Genomic DNA, 19,669 nt, shown 5'->3' on the forward strand with positions numbered 1-19,669 from the left:
AACTTCACTAATAGTGTGAGTACTTTCTATGTCCTTTTTTTGTGTTTTGTCCTGACGAAAGCTCCATAGACCTTCTGGCCCTAGGTGAGCTGAAACATGTCGACCTGTCTTTAAGAGTTATATGGTAATCCGGTAACTCAATTACTTAATATAACCATTACTTTTTTATCTAACGGTACTCACCTTCTTTGAATAAATATTAATGTTACGGGGAACTACCGTTTTTTACAACTCCTCAAACCCCCCCCTTGTTTTATTCATCACCTCCTGAGATCTGTCCCCCTATCTCTGGACACTTCTACACTAACTGGAGGTTGCCTCGGGTGAGGCAGGCATACAGCACGTTATTTTGACAACCCAATGACTATGCCCTGACGCTTGACTAAGGGGCGGACGAAAAGATATACCGCACGTTTTCAACAACCGATTGTGTCAGCGTCTATGAGGGTTGTCAAAGAATAACCAATGGTTATTGTAGAGACTAGTGTCCATTCCCACTGTTGATTAATTAATATCAAAAATTAGAGCCAGATGGCTTAAGTAGGTGGATTCTAGGGCAAATTGTATGTTTTAAATGTCTTTAAGATATTGCAGAGTAAAACACGCATGCCAAGCTTCCATAATGATTGACAATTACAATGTGTATGTGAAAAGATCTACGCCCCAAGATAAAATATAATTGTATTCTGTATCAGATGTCTGTATCAAACTCAGACATCCATATCAAACCCCAGGGTCGGATTGGCAGAGTGGCCTGAGGAAAATGCCAGCTGGTCGGCTGTTTTTATTTTGGTTTTTTTAGATGCAAATAAACTCCCAACATTTGCCTTGGTTGGTGGCACACAGCCCGAAAGGCTGCTGCAGGTGAAGAGCAGGTGAAGAGCAGATGCCAGACCTCAGCATGACCCAGTACAGACCCTGGGTGCTCACTGTCATGTGCAGTAGGACAATGGACCAAACTGAGCCGGCACAGCATGTGGTGCGTCTCCCCCCATCCTGAGTCACTGAGCGGGACAATGAGGCCTCAGCGAGTGGCGAGGCTGTTTTTGAGCATCACAGCTAGCACTAGTGTAAGTGGGGATGGAGTGAAAGAGGGTTTGTGCGTGCAAAGAGACAGATTACAAATGGTGGCCATTTAAGAGGCTCTACTTTTGTCTCCAGCAGCAGACAAATGAGCCTGAGGTGTTTGCTGCCATCTTGTCACCTTCAAAACTGCGAGGGGCCCCCGTTTTTAATTGAGAGAAAATTTTTAAAAAAATAAGGCTAGCTATAAAACTGAGAAAAAAAAACTTTGGTGACAACTCAAAACAATCGTTTTTTTACAACAATACTGTGAAACACATTCATCCCTTGACAAAATGACAAAGGAAAGAGAGTAACAAAATGAAATGAGAGACAAAAAGAAAAGTGAGATATGCCAGGTGAAGAAGAATAGCAAAAAGAAGGGATTAAGATAGAGGAATAACTCCCCCGATACGAATGAAGCAACATTTTATGACAACTAATTATCCACAAGTGTGGGCCAGTTCTTCAATGGGTGCCCAGGCCTAATTTTGATCGTAATCCAACCATGTCAAACCCTTCCTTTTTAGATAGCGTTCTCCAAATCATTCTGGCACTGAAGAGAAATATCCGAATATGCCCGAACTAGTTTTTCTAGAATGGTCAAAAATGTATTTTGAGCCATGCATAACTGTTTTCACATTAAGATTTACGATAATCAGCTGTCAGCCCTCTGTAATCCGTTTTCTTATAATTGTGTGCAACGGGTAAACTAATGTAAATGTCACTTCCTGTTTACAAAAACAAATAAATACTATAATTTCAAGATTTATGAACTGCTGCACAACGGCAGCCATGTTCAAAGTCCAAAAATAAAGGTAACAATTTTTCTAAAACGTTTAAACGGTTACTGTTTTTTTTACCACTGGAACCTCAGTTCACGCTGGAATGCTTAGCAACTCATCTATTAGAGAGTCATAGAAGAAAGAAAAGAAGGGCACGTTTAGACAATAAATTGAAAGTGAGGCCGGGCCCACCAAAGTGACGATCATTTTAATTGTCAGTCATCTTTGACAGGAGAGAAGAACGTTATTTTTTTAATTGACGATGAGACGAGAGAACTTGATTTTGAATGAGACAAACGGTGAGAGAGACTTGGCCCTCTGAAATAAGACGTCATTCTGCATGTGGACAGTGGAAAGCACCATTCAATTGCATATCAAATGTTATCACATTTACAGCCGAATTTGCTGATTGAGTTTGTCTTTTTTCCAAGTATAAAACTTATATACACTCGTTAATAAGGTCCGCTTTTTTTTCCTCTAAATCTTACAAAACGAGGGTACACATTTGAACATCGTTGCCTAGTTCAGAAAAGTAACCTTACGATGCAAATGTTAGAGTTTTAAGGGCGATGGGGATTTTCTTAAATACGCGAGCATGGTGCTTTTCCGTGTTGTTGCAGGGGTGTAAACAAAGCTTACAAGAAAGCCCTAAAGTGCAGGGGAGTTTACCTTGTGACTGGCCGGCCTGGCCCTCCGCGCTCCTCCTCAGTGGCGAGCTTTCTCTCTTTTCCGCCGTGCCTCGCTCGCACCGAGCAGGGAGTCTCACTTCCTTCGTGCCTGCTCGGATCCCGGAGGCGTGTTTTGGGGAGGCAGGCACAGTACCTCCGCCCGTGTGCACATCGGCGGCTCACGAGAGCAGCAGCATCTCAGCGTTATCGACTCAGACACACATCACGAGGATGCACAGCTGCCAAGTTTTAGGCTTGCACACATGCCAATAAACCCGATTAATGTGGGAGACTCCCGTCTTTGGAGGAAAAAGTGCTTGCTTTTCGTTGTTTCCCGCTTGAAATTGCCTCCTTCAATTGAAGTCAATGGTAACAAGTCAGGTCCCGGGCCGGCAGCCAATCACAGCGCGGCCCGGGGAATGACGTCACGGGGGTGTCCCGGGCCGGCAGCCAATCGCAGCGCGGCCCGGGACAAAGGGGCGGGGCTTAAAAAAAGCACCAGAAACGCCCCCGAATCGCGTTTTCAAGAGAAAGCGCAATTGACAGCCTCTGTCTCCCAATGGCTAGCCTCCATTTATGGAGCTAGCCAATGAGAGGCAGAGGCGGTGCCGACATCCCTACTGAAAACAAAAGTTTTCGAACTGGGAGGGGCACTGACGTGCCCCTCGCCAGGTCGAAACCTAAAAAGCAGGACTGTCACTACGTCTACGCTGAAGGTAAACCCTTCGCCAACTGTGTACGATGTAACCCAGCCGAACAAGGCTTGGGAAAGCCGGGGCTACAGATTGGCCTCCTTAACTGCCGCTCCCTCCCTAAGCATGCGCACGAAATCAACTTGTTGATACAGGATCATGGCCTGGACGCGCTGTTTCTCACAGAAACTTGGCTCTCTGCTAGCACGGACACGGATATTGTCATTGCCCTTCCCCCAGGCTACCTCATTCAAACTTTACATAGACCTAAAGGGAGAGGAGGGGGGCTGGCAATTATCCAGAGAGAACATCTCGCCTGTAGGACTAGCAACGCCAACATTGCAGACTGCGAAAGCTGCCATTTCGCCCTTCAAATCTCCCCGACACACTCCATCTCAGGACTGTTGATTTATCGCCCTCCGGGGACAGCAGGGAATTTCCTCAACGCCCTCATTGACATGGTATCACAATCAGCCTCCTCTGCCTCGAACTTCCTCCTCGTGGGCGATCTCAACCTTCACCTTAACGACCCCACCGATCCCTTAGCTTTGGATCTCCTGCAGGACCTTAGGTCATTTAACATCAGACTTGTCAACAACGAACCCACCCACGACAAATGACACCGTCTGGACCCCGTCCTGACCAATATTGGGGATATCACCTCAGATCCCCCCATCCCCCTTCCGTGGTCAGACCACTTTCTTGTTCCCTTCTCCTGGGACCTTGCCACAACACTCCCCCAACCCCCCAAAATCCGAGTGACGGACCGACGTTGGCACAAGCTTGAACCGGCAGAGTGGGCCAGCTTACTCTCAGATTCGACACCTGCCCTCTCCATGGATCCGGTCACGGCCGACGAACAATTCAATTCCTGGCTCACATCTGCACTAGACCAACTCCTCCCGAAAACCACCACTCTTAAACACATAAAAAGAGTGGCTCCCGCTCCCTGGTATACTCCGGCACTCAAATCTCTGAGACAGGAATGCAAGAGATCAGAACGCTTTTGGAGGAAGGACAAATCTAACAAAAATAAGGAAGCCTATCACACCGCCTCACAAATTTACAAAACCGCCCTCCGCAAAACCAAAAGTCCATTCTTCCAAGAGAGAATAGAACACTCCGCTAGCTCCAGTAAAGAATCTTTTACCATTTTAAAAGAACTCCTCAAAGTCCCTGACTCGGGACCGAGAGACCCACCAGACCCCAAAGCTGATGAGGAAAAGTGCCACAAGCTGGCTAATTTCTTCAAGGAGAAAATCCAAAAAATCCTCGACTCTATTCCACCTACTAGTTCGAGCGAGGAGAGAGAAGCCAGCAACTCTCCTACCCTCCCATGCATCACTTCCTGGGGACAAGTGACAGTAGAAGAAGTTGAAGATACGCTGCAAGTTATTAAAAGCGGATCTCCCAGGGACCCTGACCCTTTACGTATTCTCAAAAAGGTAGCACCCTCGACCGCCCCTTCTCTCACTCACCTCATCAACGCCTCCCTTCAACAAGGAGTAGTCCCCCCTAGCTGGAAGGCTGCAGTCGTCAAGGCACTTCTAAAAAAACCCTCCCTTGACCCTGTCGACCTGGCAAACTATAGACCAATCTCCCTCCTCCCGGGAACCAGCAAGATCACGGAAAAAATGGTGAACAGAAAGCGGTCACAATTTTTGGAGAACAACAACCGTCTAAAAAACTCGCAGACGGGTTTCCGCCCCAGGCAGGGCACAGACATTGCCCTTCTCATGGCGGTGGAGGAGGCCAGAGCACTCTTAGACGAAGGAGGATCAGTGGCAGTGATCCTCCTCGACCTCAGTGCGGCCTTCGACACCGTCAACCATCAGCTCCTCATCCAACGACTCATGAGCGTCGGTGTGGAAGGAACTGCTCTGTCCTGAATATCGTCCTTTTTGAGTCAACGCTCCTTTCAAATCTGGGAGAACAACACCTGCTCCTCCGACACTCCCCTCCAATGTGGCGTGCCTCAGGGCTCCTCCCTGAGCCCCACATTATTTAACATCTACATGTCCCCATTGGAGGAGGTTGTTATCCCGTTCGGAGTGAGCATCGTCAGCTATGCCGACGACACTCAGTTAGTGGTGTCCCTTTCTCATCAGAAACAACAACCTGCGGACCTTTACAACTGTCTGACGCAGATACAAGGATGGATGAATAGATCGTCTCTGAAACTCAACGGCTCAAAGACTGACATTCTCCTCCTTGGCCAGAAGGGACCCACTTCACTTCATAACGTCTGGCCACCCTGTTTAGGCCCGATCCCAGATCCGAAACCAGAGTTAAAAAGCCTGGGTGTCTGGCTCGATAAGGAATTATCTTTTGCAACACAGGCAAAAAAGGTAGCCGGTACGTGTTTTGGACTGCTCAGGTCAATTCGAAAGATCCTGCCCCTACTCCCCCACAACTCTCAAAAACTGCTGATCCAAGGACTGATTCTTTCTAGGCTCGACTTTAGTAATTCCATCTACTTAGGGGCCCCAGAGGCAACCCTGAATAAACTACAAAGGGTCCAAAATGCAGCTGCCCGGATCCTTACTAACACCCCGGCCAGAGCCTCAGCCAAACCAGCGCTGAAGTGTCTCCATTGGCTTCCGGTTAGAGAACGTGTGATGTTCAAGGCCCTCTGCCTAGCACACAGACTGCTCCAAAACAATGGTCCCCCAAGCCTAAAAAAATGTATCAAACCATACAAAGCCCCTAGATCCCTCCGCTCCGACCAGGAACACCTCATTGTCACCCCCAGAATTAAGAAGGCCCGAACAGGAGGAAGACGTTTCTCGGTTCACACCGCACGTCTCTGGAACGCCTTACCGCACTACCTGAGAACCGAATCCAACTACCTACGGTTCAGGAAGCAATTGAAAACCCACCTCTTCCCTTAAACTGTCTCTCCCCTTCCCTTGCTGACTCCTAGTTGTACTGATTTTAGCGCTGGGATACTTACGGGTGACTACGCGCTCTATAAAATTAAATAATAATAATAATAATTTATACTGCCATGTTTGTTTCTCTTACCACTCTAAATGCTTCCCCTAACAAGTCCTCTCCATATAACAAACTCTTCATAAGTCAGCCACACATTGAATGCAAAGAACAAAAGCAAAGGCAGAAAGGGATATTTAAAAAACGTACTACCTCGTTATACACAGATTGTAAGCTAGCTAAACGACTGAGTAGCCCACCTCACTGATCTTCTGTCAAAAGACTACACAATTCCTAGACAAAAAAAGCACAGAGAGGCAACAAACATTTCAAAATGCACAAATGCACAGTGGATAAATTGATCCGGACTCTTCAGCTGATGATCTACTTAATCCTTTAATGGAATCTTGGGCCACATATGATGGAATAGTTCACACAAAGTGTAGCCAACGCGTTTCACCCCGAACAGGGGCTTCCCCGGGCAATGGTCAAATGTTCCAATCTTACGTTGGTCTCAGAAGTACCTGAATCAATACTTCTTTCAAAACTGGTGCGGACGGATTTTCTTAATGGCGCCCTTTCAGTTCCTCTGCCAAATCGCATACTAAGTCCACAATAACTCAAAGCCACGATGTAGTTACTCTCCAAAGTCCATACAGCAATCGAAATCCAAAACTCTTGTGATCACTTTGATAGGTGAACCACATTATTCTACAGACTTTTGAGAATTACTACATCGTGGCTTTGACTTATAGCGGACTTATTATGGGATTTGGCGGATAAACTTAAAGGGCCCCATTAAGAATATCCCTCCTTTTGGAATATAATACGCACCAGTTTTGAAAGAAGTATCCATTCAGGTACTTCTGAGACCAACGTAAGATTGGAACATTTGATGATTGCCCTGAAGAAGCCCTATTCGGGACGTAACGCGCTGGCTGCACTCTGTGTGAACTATTCCATCATATGTGACCCAAGATTCCATTAAAGGTTTAAATCCATCGTCCGCTGAAGAGTCCGGATCAATTTATCCATTGTGCATTTTGAATTGTTAATGTTGCCTCTCTGTGCTTTTTTTGTGAATGCAGTAGCTCATAAAAGTGACACAAGGGTTCAAAGCTATATGAAGGAAGAACCATACTTTGTTAAAGACCCAGGGCTAACAAGAATAATAATGAAAAAATAGATAATTATGCCCACCAAGGTTTACTAGTCAAAGTCCCGGATAACTCATACAACTTTAATAATGATTAGTGGCAAGATATAAAGTATATCCTTAAATCTCGAAGGCATTAATCACTAATTAAAAGGCACAAATATCTTAGATCACTGTCACAAGCTTAAGGGGGTACAAGCAACCATGATGGGAAACAAAGCACAAACAATGCAGACTTTTTGGTTGTAGCATGCATTCTGCCCCCAGCAAAAAAGAAGAAGAATAGGGTTTTGACGCTTATATTTTAAAAAGGCTGGACTAACAATTATAGACTCAAAAAGAATGCGGACGAGAGATACCTCATTCTAAAAGTACCCTGCAATGGAGATAACTACTGCATATAAGCCAGACAAGCAATGATCCTCAATTCTGGACCGCCATGAATAAAAAGCTATGTGAAATTCAGCAAGATAACTATATTGTGGTAAGAGGAGACTTCAAATTTCACTGGGAAAGCAGTTTATATAGAATCTCATCTAGCAAATAAGGACTGAATAAAACTTAATAGAACTTTCTGTAAAGAACGCCATATACAAATTACATTTGTTGCCTATTCCACCTGACAGGCCGTGTTCTTCAATGAGAACAGTCCAAACTAAAGATCTCCAGAAATACTTTGGGATGCTATGAAAGCTGCAATAAGGGGTTAAATATTTCATGCAATAGCCATGAAAAACAACACCGCTACCCAGAGGTAAGAGGAATTTGTAGTAGATATCAAACAACTAGAATACAAACCTAGAGATGTAACTTGGATAAATTAAGTGAAAAAGCAAGAAATATGAATCCAAAAAATGTAATGAAGTCATGCTCATACTTGGGTAATAAAGTTCAAAGAGAAAGGATACATAGAAAAAAATAGAGCTGGAAGATTGCTTGCTAACTACCTCAAAGATAAAACCTACTCTGACCCTACTCCTGCAATTAAAGACCTTTTCCGGATAAAATCAACACAGAACCACAGGGAATAGTCGAGTGTTTTCATTACCTTTACTGAAAACTAAACAATCCTGAGATAACTAACCTTATGAAAGTATGCCAAAAACATTGAGGAAATAAATGTCTCCTCACTTCATAATACAACAACCCAAGAACCTAATAAATCCACAAACCACTCAGAAATATGCTTCGCGATCAAATACCTGAAAGCCGGCAAAGCACCAGGCCAGATGGACTACCAGCCTGCTTCTGTAAGACCTTTCAGGATTTAATAACAACAAACTTGAGAAATCTATACAGAAATATTGTAGTAACTGGGAAAACCAAGGGACAGCCTCAGAGGTGATCATAGGAATCATCCATAAAGATGATAGAACACTTTTCAGACAAAGAATTACAGGACTTGGGGCCATATGTATCAAGCCAAATTGAATTCGCAAACGCCAAAATTCGCAGAAATTCGGCGTTTGCGAATGCAATTTGTACGATTGGTATGCATCAAGGAAATCTTCTTTCAAAATAAGGAATCACAAAACATGCGATTCCTTATGTTGCAAATTTTGCGATTCCTTAAATGCATAGTAAGAAGCCAAAAAAATAGCAAATTGGCCTTAAGGAATCGCAATTTACCACCAACCTCTAGTTGGTGGTAAGTTGTGAATTCCTTTCAAAATGCATATTTTTTCTATTTTCTAAGTGCCATGTGATGCACATACATGCCCTTAGAACATGTATGTGCGCCACATGTCCAACAATGCCGATTTCAGGGGTGCAACAGGGTGTCCTGTCACAATTTGCGATTTGCAAATTGCGAATCGCAAATTTCCCCTTCATTCCTATGGGCCTCCTGGCCCATAGAAATGAATGGGAAATTATTCCTAATTGCGATTAGCAATTTGCTAATCGCAATTAAGGAATTTTAAGAAATCGCAAAAAAGAAGCTAATTTCTACATACATACCATTTTGCGATATCTAAATAGCGATTCCTTAAAAATCGCTATTTTGGAATCGCAAAACGGAATGTTGATACATATGGCCCAATATCATTTAAATGTGGGCTTCAAGAATAACCTGGCCACTTGCTAAAGCGGCTCCGTGCCGCGGCTCTCTTGCCCAGGAATTATCCGGACACAGATACGCTAGTGGACCCCTATCGGAGAGCGGTGGGCACTGGTGACCTTGGGGAGTTGCTGCCATGAGATTTTAATGCAGCGATAGCCGTTCGGGTGATGGGATGGTAGAGATTAGGCCCTGCAGTGTCAGTGAAGTCTGACCCAAAGTACTGAGTAAGCGAGTCATCCCTGAAGGGTCGCGCTGGGTGAGGCAAACGACGCGACCACCGGTGACAAGGCAGTCTGGCTCTCCTGGTGCTGTGGCCCCCACTAGGAGCCGACCCAGGGCAGATTGGGAGGAGTAAAGTAGCAGTGCTGCACAGGCGTGCAAAGTTCAACCACCTGAAAGGGGCCCGGGATGCATGAGTCTGATCGAACCGAGGGGATGATTGTGGGTTTGACCCGCTCCCCCCCACCCAGACAAAATGCGAAGGGAGTAAGAAAAGGATTTCCTTTCATCTGCCATAGTCCAGAAGTTCCCTACAAAGGCCAATGCAAAAGAACCCCTGGAAAGCCTCTAAGCCTGAATGCAGCACTTGGAACGGGGCTCTAACAGCCCCAATAACATCATCTCCTACCGGAATAAAGCCCTAGATCCTCCCGGACGAGCTGTTTTGGGATAAAGTAAAACCAACAAATAATGCGACCTGCCCACCCAGTGTGGGGGATCCGGAAATACCAGGAGAAACCTGACAGGCCGCACAGGAACGAATACATTCCAGTAGCAGGCGCCAGAGAGTATCCTGGAGCCTGTATCTCCCCACCAATGGCTCTACACCCCCTAGCATACATGATGGGGGTTAGAGGGTTGAAGAAGGCTCACTAGACTAAGCTCGACAAATTTGCCTTGCTCGAAGAGCAGAAGGGCCTGGGGAATACTGAAAATGGTGCGTCAAGTGCACCCCTCAGTCAACAGATGGCGACATGATTTCCCTGAAGGACATAAAGGCGGCGATCCGGGATTTGCACCGTCCTGGAGGGACGCATTGACAATGTTACAACAGAAGTGTCGCGATTTTGCACAGATACCGTAATATTAATATTAAGAGTCAAAGAGGTGGAGAGTTTGACGACTGAACCACAGCAGGATACTAAGACTCTCGAAGACCAAGTGTAAGAGCTTCAAAGAACTACAGCACACCTTGAAGAAAGGATTGAAGACTATGAGGGCAGTTCACAACGCAATAATGAAGTATGTTGGGGGCCTTCGGTGGGTAGAAGGGCCAGCCGTGGGTCTCTTTGTTGGGGACCTCATCCTCAAATACCTCCAGCCTAGGAGTCTCTCAAAATTATTTTCGGTGGAAAGAGCACACAGAGTGCTGGTGGGCGGCCTCGACCTGGCGCACAGCCTAAGCCCATCCTCACTCTTCCTTTTAACTTCAGGGACCGTGGTGTGATACTACAATCAGACTGCTTTGCTGCACCAGTCCTATATGAAAATGCAAATATGATCTTCTTCCCGGACTTCACCCTGAAGGTACAAAAGCCAAGACGCATCTTCCTGGAGATCAAACAAGCAATGTGAAAAGAAATGATTGAAATGCTCCATGACTTTCCCAGCAAAACTGAGCATAGAACTCAAAGGCAAAACATTGTTTTTTGACTCGCCAAAGGCAGGCTGGGCATGGCTTGAGGGGTGGCGCACAGTGGGGGGCTCCGCTCCTGGGACACATCGTGGGAGGCAGAGAAAAAGAACATCCACCCCACCCAGTGAAGTGGCTGTGGAACTGATGCAGAAGGGGCCCCTGGTTATACGCCACCGATAAAACTGAGGAGGGAAAACTGAACTAAACTGTTTATATTTGATCGCATTGAGTTGACAATGGGTAATGGGTGACGATGAAGGCCAAAGGGGCCCACCTAAACAACGCTCGGATAAATAATTATAATTGTTGGTGTGACACAAATCTTTGTTTGGGGTTGAGGGCTGAGAGTTCGGGGGTACCTCATACATTTTTTACAACCAGGGAGGGATGACCGGCGCTCTGCTAAGTTGGGGAGGCGGGTAGTTGTGAATCCGCCAGGCAGGGATGTGGAGGTGGGGGATTGTTCACTGGGAAATGGGTTAGAAGGGGATTTTGTTCTTTTAAACTGTTTGTTCTCCACATCACTTGATCCGGATCCAGTTACACCACCATCAATAATAATAAATACTGTACACCCCGGAAGTGGCGGAAACAAACATTGCTTGAGACAACTCTCCCTCCCCCCCCCCCCCCAGGTGGCAGGAGTAATTCTGACCCCAGCTCCACAAGAAATCAGCTTCAATGTGCCTACACCCCAAGACTAATACACACAGCCCTGAGATCAGTCTAGTGACGTGGGACGTGAATGGCTTGGGGGATAAAATTAAACAAGGTATAGTTCTTCAGTTCATAAAATGGCACTCCCCAGTCCTGCAGGAAAACAAACTAATGGGCAAGACATGCAAAGTATTAGACCGATGGGTGTATAAAAAGATTGTCCAATCGGGGTTCACCGCGGAATCCAGGAGCATAGGAATGCGCCTTAAGAAGCAATTCCCACGAATAGTAAAAAGAACATGGATAGATAAAAGTGGTAGATACACTGCAATCTCAGGAAGATAGGAGGGGGAGACGATAAATATAATATCGCTATACATTCCACCATCACTCCATAACTACACCTTCTCAGATCTGGGAACACACTTACTGGAGTTGCCAGAAAGTCAATTCCTCCTAGGTGGGGACTTCAATATGACACTGAATGACACAACGGACTGAATGCCAGAGAGGACTGATGAATCATAGACATGACTGAATGAGTTTATGGGTGCCGTGGGAATGATAGACATCTGGAGGGCGCGGAATCTGGTCCCTCAAGAGTTCACCTTTCACTCCGGAGTATGTTATGTTATGTTATGTTAGTAGTTTTTATAAGGCGCGCAGCTGCCCCAGCCAAGGGGCGTCCCGGCACCTGATCAGGTACCACAACACAACAAATCGATGCTGGGAAGGAGAGGAAGGAATCAGTCAGCAATTGGGAACAAAAAAGTTTTTATGGCGCGCCTAAAGGAAGTAAGGCTGTTCAAGGCTCGAATATGGACAGGGAGAGAATTCCATAATCCTGCCGCTAATACTCAAAAGGGGCGACCTCCCATCCTACTCAGTCTAAACCGTGTATTGAGCGCCAGATGGAGAAATTCCGATCTAAGAGACCACGTAGGAACATAGGAGGAAACAAGCTTAGCGAGGGCTGGAGGAGAGGAAAGCTTCAAGATTTTAAATGTCAGGCAGAGAGCCTTAAATTTAATTCTCTGTCTGACCGGCAGCCAGTGGAGAGAGGTCAAAACTGCAGAGACAGAGCACTGTCTAGGAAGGCCAACGATGGCTCGCGCCGCGGCATTCTGCACCCTTTGCAATCTAGTAGCCTCCGCCTGATTCACTCCGAGCAGCAGCGCACTCCCATAGTCCAGCCGAGTAAGAATGGATGCTTGGACCACCAGTTGCCGAGTAGGGGGGTCGAAGAATTTGAGGACCGGTCTCAGCCCTCGCAGAATACCATAACAGGTAGCTGCAACCTTCTTTGTGTGGCTGGTGAAGGAGAGTGTAGGATCCAGCCAGACCCCCAAGTTCTTAACTTCGGCAGCTGTGATGGGAGTCACCCCCAATTCTGGAGGCCACCACTGGTCTCCCCAGAGCTCCGCCTGCTTTCCTAAGATCAGGACCTCGGTTTTTTTGGCATTTAACTGCAGACAGTTAGTTCGCACCCAATTTGCCACGGCTATGAGTCCTGCACGGAATCTGGGAGCGTTCACCTCGGGATCACCGCTGAGTGTCACCGCCAGCTGAGTGTCGTCGGCATACGATGTCATGGTTAGGCCACATTGTCTGACGACTGCAGCCAGCGGTTTCACATATAGGTTGAACAAAGTGGGGCTCAACGCAGAGCCCTGCGGAACCCCCAGCCCCAGTGGATGGAAAGAGGACTGACAAGGTGGAATAGAAGAACCGGTCCGAGAGGAAAGAGCGAAACCATTGGAGAGCAGTCCCATCAATTCCCACTCCCTCCAAGCGCCGGATCAGAATGTCGTGAGACACCGTGTCAAACGCGGCGCTCAAATCTAACAGGAGGAGCGCCGCTGTCTGCCCAGCATCCAGCACCGTTCGCAAGTGCTCAGTCATAAAGAGCAGTGCAGTTTCAGTGCTGTGTTGTGCACGAAAACCATTCTGGCTCTGGTCCAGAATGTTATTTCGAGAAAGGTGGGCGGACAAGATGGAGTTCACGTGTGCCTCAGTGACCTTGGCGGTCCAGGGCAGGAGGGAGATGGGACGGTAGTTTTCTGTTAGTAGGGGGTCAAGGTTAGGCTTCTTTAAAATTGGGCTGACCACTGCCTGCTTCCAGGAAGAAGGGACCACACCCGATGTGAGCGATAGATTGATCAGATCCAGTATAGGCTCACGACATAGGGGAGGGAGAAGTCTGAATAACTCTGGCTTCAGCGGATCTAATGGAGAACCGGATTTAATTTTGAGGCTCAGAGTATCGAAGACCTCGTCAGACATTACTGGCAGGGAGGACAGAGTTTCATGAACCGTAGCTATCACACCAGTTTGCTCAGCATCGGGCACAGATGACGTAAATCCTCGGTAGATCGCCTGCACTTTCTCCACGAAAAAGGAGAAAGTGGGAGCCTTTCACGCGGATTGACCTCCTTGTTGCACTTCCATCTCAACTGTCGAGATTTAAGGAAGTGAGGCACTTACCCCAGGGAATATCTGATTACTCCCCTATATGGGCAAGATTAAAAAAAATAAAAAAATCGGCAAGCAGCGTACCAGGAGTACAATAAGCATTAACCCCTCATACTTGCAAATCCCTAAGATTATAGAAGATTTTTTTTAAAGGAAAAGACTTCTATTTTAAAGAAAATGAGCAGTCCGTGACATCACCGGTGACACTCTGGGAAGCATATAGGATAGGATGGGAATTTATAAAGAGCGCTACACCAGAAATGTGTCAAGGCGCTAAGCGTGACGAAGGGGAAGCAATCATTGACCGGCTAAAAGGCGAAAAGCCTGGCCTTTAAGATCTTCTTAAAAGATGCAAGTGAGTTTGCCGTAGTGATAGAGAGAGGAAAAGCGTTCCAAAGTCTGGCGGCCGCCACAGAAAATGAGCGGTCACCCCACCTGGACCGACGAAACCTAGGAGAGACAAGCTTTTTCTGAGTGAACGACCTCAAGGTTCTGCCCGGGGTGTACCAGTCGAATAAGGTTGCAAGGTGAGATGAGTCTGTGTCATGCATGGCCTTGTACACCAATTTCAGAGCCTTAAAGGTAATGTGCTTCCAGATCGGAAGCCAATGAAAGGCATGGATTCCTTCCCTGATGGACTGATATTTAGGGATGTCCAGTAGAAGTCTTGCCGCAGCATTTTGCACTACCTGCAGCTTGTTCAGGGAGCCTTTATTGACATTGAGGTATAATGCATTGCAATAGTCAAGCCGCGAGGTGACTAGAGCAATGATAGTGGGCCGATGGAGATCCGAGGGAATGTACGGCAGCACTTTCTTGAGAATTTCAATAATATGGAAACAGGTGATAACCGCGCGGTCTATGGAGGTACATACCGAAGGTATATTGCAGCGTGTCACAACGAGAAACTACGTACAAGATCATGACTCAGTGGTACTATATACCCACTCGATTGCACAGGATGTTCCCACAGCCTCCCCGCTGTGGTGATGTTTGAGCGCTCAAGGGGACTCTATACACATTTGGTGGGCATGACCAATCCTGGCCCTGCTCTGAAAGGAGGTCCTTAGTCATATTAAGGGGGTACTTGGCTTCCCGCTGCCTAATTGTCATCATGGTTCAGCGTTGTCTTTCTGCGGTGTTTCGCTGGCTGGCCAATGCACAACTTAAGTGCAACAAGGAGAAGTCAGAGATGCTCCTGTTTGGGGCATTTCCTGCTGGCTTTAGAACTAGACTATGGCCTCCGGACTTTCCGCCCCTTCAATCAGACAAGGGCCTTGCAAAAAACTTGGGTGTGTGGTTTGAGGAAAATCTGAATTTTGTGACGCATGTCAAAAAACTCACAGGGACTTGTTTTGGTATACTTAAAACCCTGCGAAAATTTCTCCCCCTTCTGACTATGGAGGCCAAAGAAAAAGTAGTCCGGGCTTTGATCCTTTCGCGGTTGGATTATTCTAACGCGCTTTTAGTTGGTTGTCCAGGCTATTTGATAAAAAAGTTACGGTTAGTCCAAAACGCGGCTGCTCGGCTCCTACTGGGCCTCTCTTCCAGGCAGAGCGTGCGGGTCCATCTCCGCCACCTTCATTGGCTCCCTGTTGAGGCCCGTTTGAAATTTAAAATGTTGGTCATTGTCCAACGGGCCTTGTATGGATTGGGCCCACTATCTGCAGAAGTGTTTTACTTTTTGTTCCCCTACTAGGACTCTGCGGTCTTCGGACCAACTTCTTATCCAGACTCCGCGTTTTTTGCGCCATAGGTTAGGTGGCTGCTCTTTCACCCGTAAAGCTGGCCTAGCCTGGAATGAGCTTCCTCTTGCTCTTAGGAAGGTTGCTGATCCGGCTGTCTTTAAAAAGAGCCTAAAAACACTATTGTTCTGAGCCCATTTTTTTGAGGCTTTGCCTGCTGCGTTGGTGGGCGGGGGTTCTGAGTAGCAGCGCCGGGATACTCAGTGCGCTTTAGAAATGCAGGATAACATAACATAACTTAATTCCACAGCCACGGTTCTGCTTGGCCTTAAACCCGATAATTTAAGAGCGCTCACCCGTAGTGATTGGTACATTGCTCTCCATATGCTGCTGCTAAACAACTCATAGCACTATACTGGAAAAAAGCGGACCCCCCCACCCCCCATTGCTGCTTGGTTCATGCGCCTACGGCACGTAGTGACTATGGAACTTTTTATAGCGTGCTTGCAGCCTTGTGACACCCGCTATTCCAAAATTTGGCAACTCCTGGTTAAATATCTCTGTGAAATAGAACACGCGTGTCACCTGCCCCCGAAACTCCGAGCCCTACGCCTCTTCGAAGATGCGGTAGCCCCACCTGATCCCGACAGACTGATTGCATCACCATAATGGCCCCGCTCATTGCTTTCTATGACGCAGGCGCTGGTCAATGGACGGATTGACGAATACTACTGGCTCCCCTTGCTCTCCCCCTGCCAGCTATCTTTTTCCCCTGCCGCCTTGGTCTTAAACCGGCACCCAGGTCATAGAAATCCTACTTCTTCTTGGACCACCAACCCTCTTGCCGCTCTCTATCTGTATATTCTTTACTTTCCTCCTTTCTATAGGCTTCTTGTCTATCTCCTTCTATTCTTCATCTCTTGTTACGATACTTTCGATGTTAATTATGGGTCTTGAACTTTCCCCACGATCGCAACTCAACACTGTCATAGACAACACGCGCCCGGCCCAATAGGGGTTGTAGGCGACTTGCTGTGTAACCACCACATTGGTGTGCTTTTGGTATGCTACCCATGCCTCCCCTAAATAATGCAGCCGGCCCTACATAGGGTTGTGGGCTCCACGCTGTGTATACATAGGTCCCTTTTCTGTTCTTCGTATGAAAATAAAACAGATTTGGGGAAAAAAATGGGCATTGGCAAATTTTTCTTCTTTTGAAAACATATGCACTAAACATTAAACTTAATAGAAAGTAAAAAATGCTGAAATCTAAAGTAGGCGTGCACAGATCTGCATATAAAATTAACAATTCCAAAAAAAAAATTTAAAAACATGTAAAAAAATAATTAAAAAGCAGACATAAAATCAGAGATCAGTGTGTCAGCCCTGGCACTCAAGCGGATACATTTTGGGTGGATATTTAAATGTGGAAGAACACAATGTTGTTACAGTGAAGAGAGCAAGTGGCTGCAGTGGGCTGACTCACTGTGGAATGTATGTCCTTATTCCGCTATTTTTCTCCCCGCAGGGAATCACAACGTGGTCGTGACAACGACCGCGTTGTGAAACGCATACCATTACTCCGCAAGTCGGAACAACGACTTGCGGAGGTGGGCGCTGGATGTTGGAATAGTATAATTTACTATCCCAACTCCAGTCTGTGCGGACACTAGGGAAGGTGTTGGATTTTAAATCCAACTCCACCCCCCCTTCCGCAAGTCGTTGTTCCGACTTGCGGAGTAATGGTATGCGGAATCACAACGCGGTCGTTGTAGCGACCGCGTTGCGATTCCCTGCGGGGAGAAATATTCATGGTAAACGTTGTTTACCCTCACTGTGCCATACAAATGACACTTGAACTGACCCAATGGATGAAGAGGGCTATGCGAACATATTTAAGATTGTATTTGTACTAGGATTTATTTGCAAACAAAGTGGTTTGAAAGACAATTACGGCTGTTACTGGGCCACACCTAAAAAGAAAAGTATTGAGGTTGGCCGACAGCGGGCACATAGATGGACATAGCCCAAGGAGGCACACATGTCGTAACTCACTGTCTGTGCTATGTAGAAGGTAAGCCAGTGAGTGGCCTTTGGAAAGTGTATTTCATTAGTTAGGAGGAAGGAGTCCAGCAGAAACCGCAAACACGTTCATACTCCAATATAATTAGCATAAGTGAACATGCACTCTGCACAAAACTTACTTTAGATGTGTACTTTTCAAAAGTTCTGTAATTGTGAAGGTGAGGTCATTTAATTCCACAGCTGCCAGAAAAATGCAGATTCCCAAAACCTTTTCACTTCTGATAATCCTTTCCTAATGGAAACATAAAAAGCACAAGGTTTTTAATAAAATCATATCTTAAACAACATTATAGGGCATTATGTGCCTTGGTCAAGGCGCTTCTGTTAAGATCAACCCGACCAGGACCACAACTGCAATTGAGCCCTACAGTGATAAACAAATGATACAGAGACATCTTTATAATATGAAGCTATACGATTTACTTCTTTTTTCTTCTCTGGTCTGCTGACAATGATTCTGTTGCCGATTTTATATTTGTTTGAATGATTAAAGTCTGGGTATGCTTGATTCAGTTGTATGCTAGTTTGCATGATATATTTTTCTTTGGAGATGCTTCCTGCTTTATTGGGAATTCTAGCGTTCGGGGTGTGTATTTCAAAGTATTTTTTAGTTTATTTCTGTTTTGTATTGTCTGTTTTGCTGAATTACTGATTTGGAAATCAGGACTTAGTATTTATATAAAAAAATAAGAAATAGAAAAGAATAAACTTTGTAAAAAAAAAAAAGCTTTTGTACTAGGGATCGTTTCCTGTTGTGCTGGGCTATAAGGCAACACTTTGTGCTCTTAAATGTATGATTTTTCATGATAATTGTATATATTCACGAGGCAGGGGTTGCTTTTGTTCACTAGTGTCCCTTTCCCCTGGTCCTGCTGGTTTATCTGCTCACAGGCGCCCTCTGCTTTTTGTTCCTTTGCAACTCAATATTGGAACAGGAGAACAAAATTATGTTTCTGAATGGTTTTAAATGTGAGAACATTCAAATGAATGGTTAGCTTAATGATCAGGTTAACTCTTCATTTTAATTTAATCCCATATCAAAGTGTTGCATTTACTATCAGCATACCTCTTGCTCCCAGTGGCCAGTAGACACAGAGCCATATTTAGAACTGAAAAATACAACAATTTTTTTCAAATGGGAGAAATTAAAAGTGGACACGAATATTTCTATGAAACAATGAGTCAATGTTTTTCTCCACTTTCAATTAAGATAATTATGTCTTAATAATTTATGAAGCATGTGTCTTCACTTTAAAATCCTCCTATTTGAACAAATGGCTGTATTGTACTGTTATAAAGCACTGTCTACAAGCCACTGGGTGCAAGAGTTCTGCTGTTTGTAAATTCAGCACTTTGATATGGGTGATAATTTAAATGAAGAGTTTCACAGAATCCATAAAAACAAAGTTAACTCTTCTGTTTAATTTCCTCCCACTTCAACGTGTTATTAGACATGGTACGTCCTGGAACAAATCCATTTTGGTCTGGATGAATGAGGACATGGAGTATACTCAAGTATCGATTCGCTAGGACCTTTCCCAAGTATTTTAGAAATGGCACACAATATGGCTACTGGCCGATAGGAGGAGAGGCAAGTGGTCTCCCTATCAGGCTTCAGTAGGGATAGTAAAAGATTCGTGGAGTCTGCTGCTGCATTTGCATTGGCCCCACCGCACCGACTGAGCCGAATGACCAGTCACTCATAACGGCGCCCGGTGTAATCAACTCATCCTGCTGGTTCCGGGACCAACACACCATTCCACCTGAGAAATAACAGC

The 19,669-nt window shown here is 45.7% G+C and overlaps 1 protein-coding gene across 1 annotated transcript in view; it reads right to left on the bottom strand.

Annotated features, from left to right (window-relative positions):
• RB1 (RB transcriptional corepressor 1) overlaps positions 1–19,669 on the bottom strand; it is a 1,321,361-nt gene that overhangs the window by 1,217,041 nt on the left and 84,651 nt on the right. The window contains exon 3 of the mRNA XM_086934987.1: positions 18,011–18,123. Within this exon, the coding sequence (XP_086791113.1) occupies positions 18,011–18,123 (113 nt within the window). The remainder of the gene's footprint in view (positions 1–18,010; positions 18,124–19,669) is intronic.

This window comes from Lissotriton vulgaris, chromosome 8 (assembly GCF_964263255.1).
Source record: "Lissotriton vulgaris chromosome 8, aLisVul1.2, whole genome shotgun sequence".
In the NCBI taxonomy this organism is placed as follows: Eukaryota; Metazoa; Chordata; class Amphibia; order Caudata; family Salamandridae; genus Lissotriton; species Lissotriton vulgaris.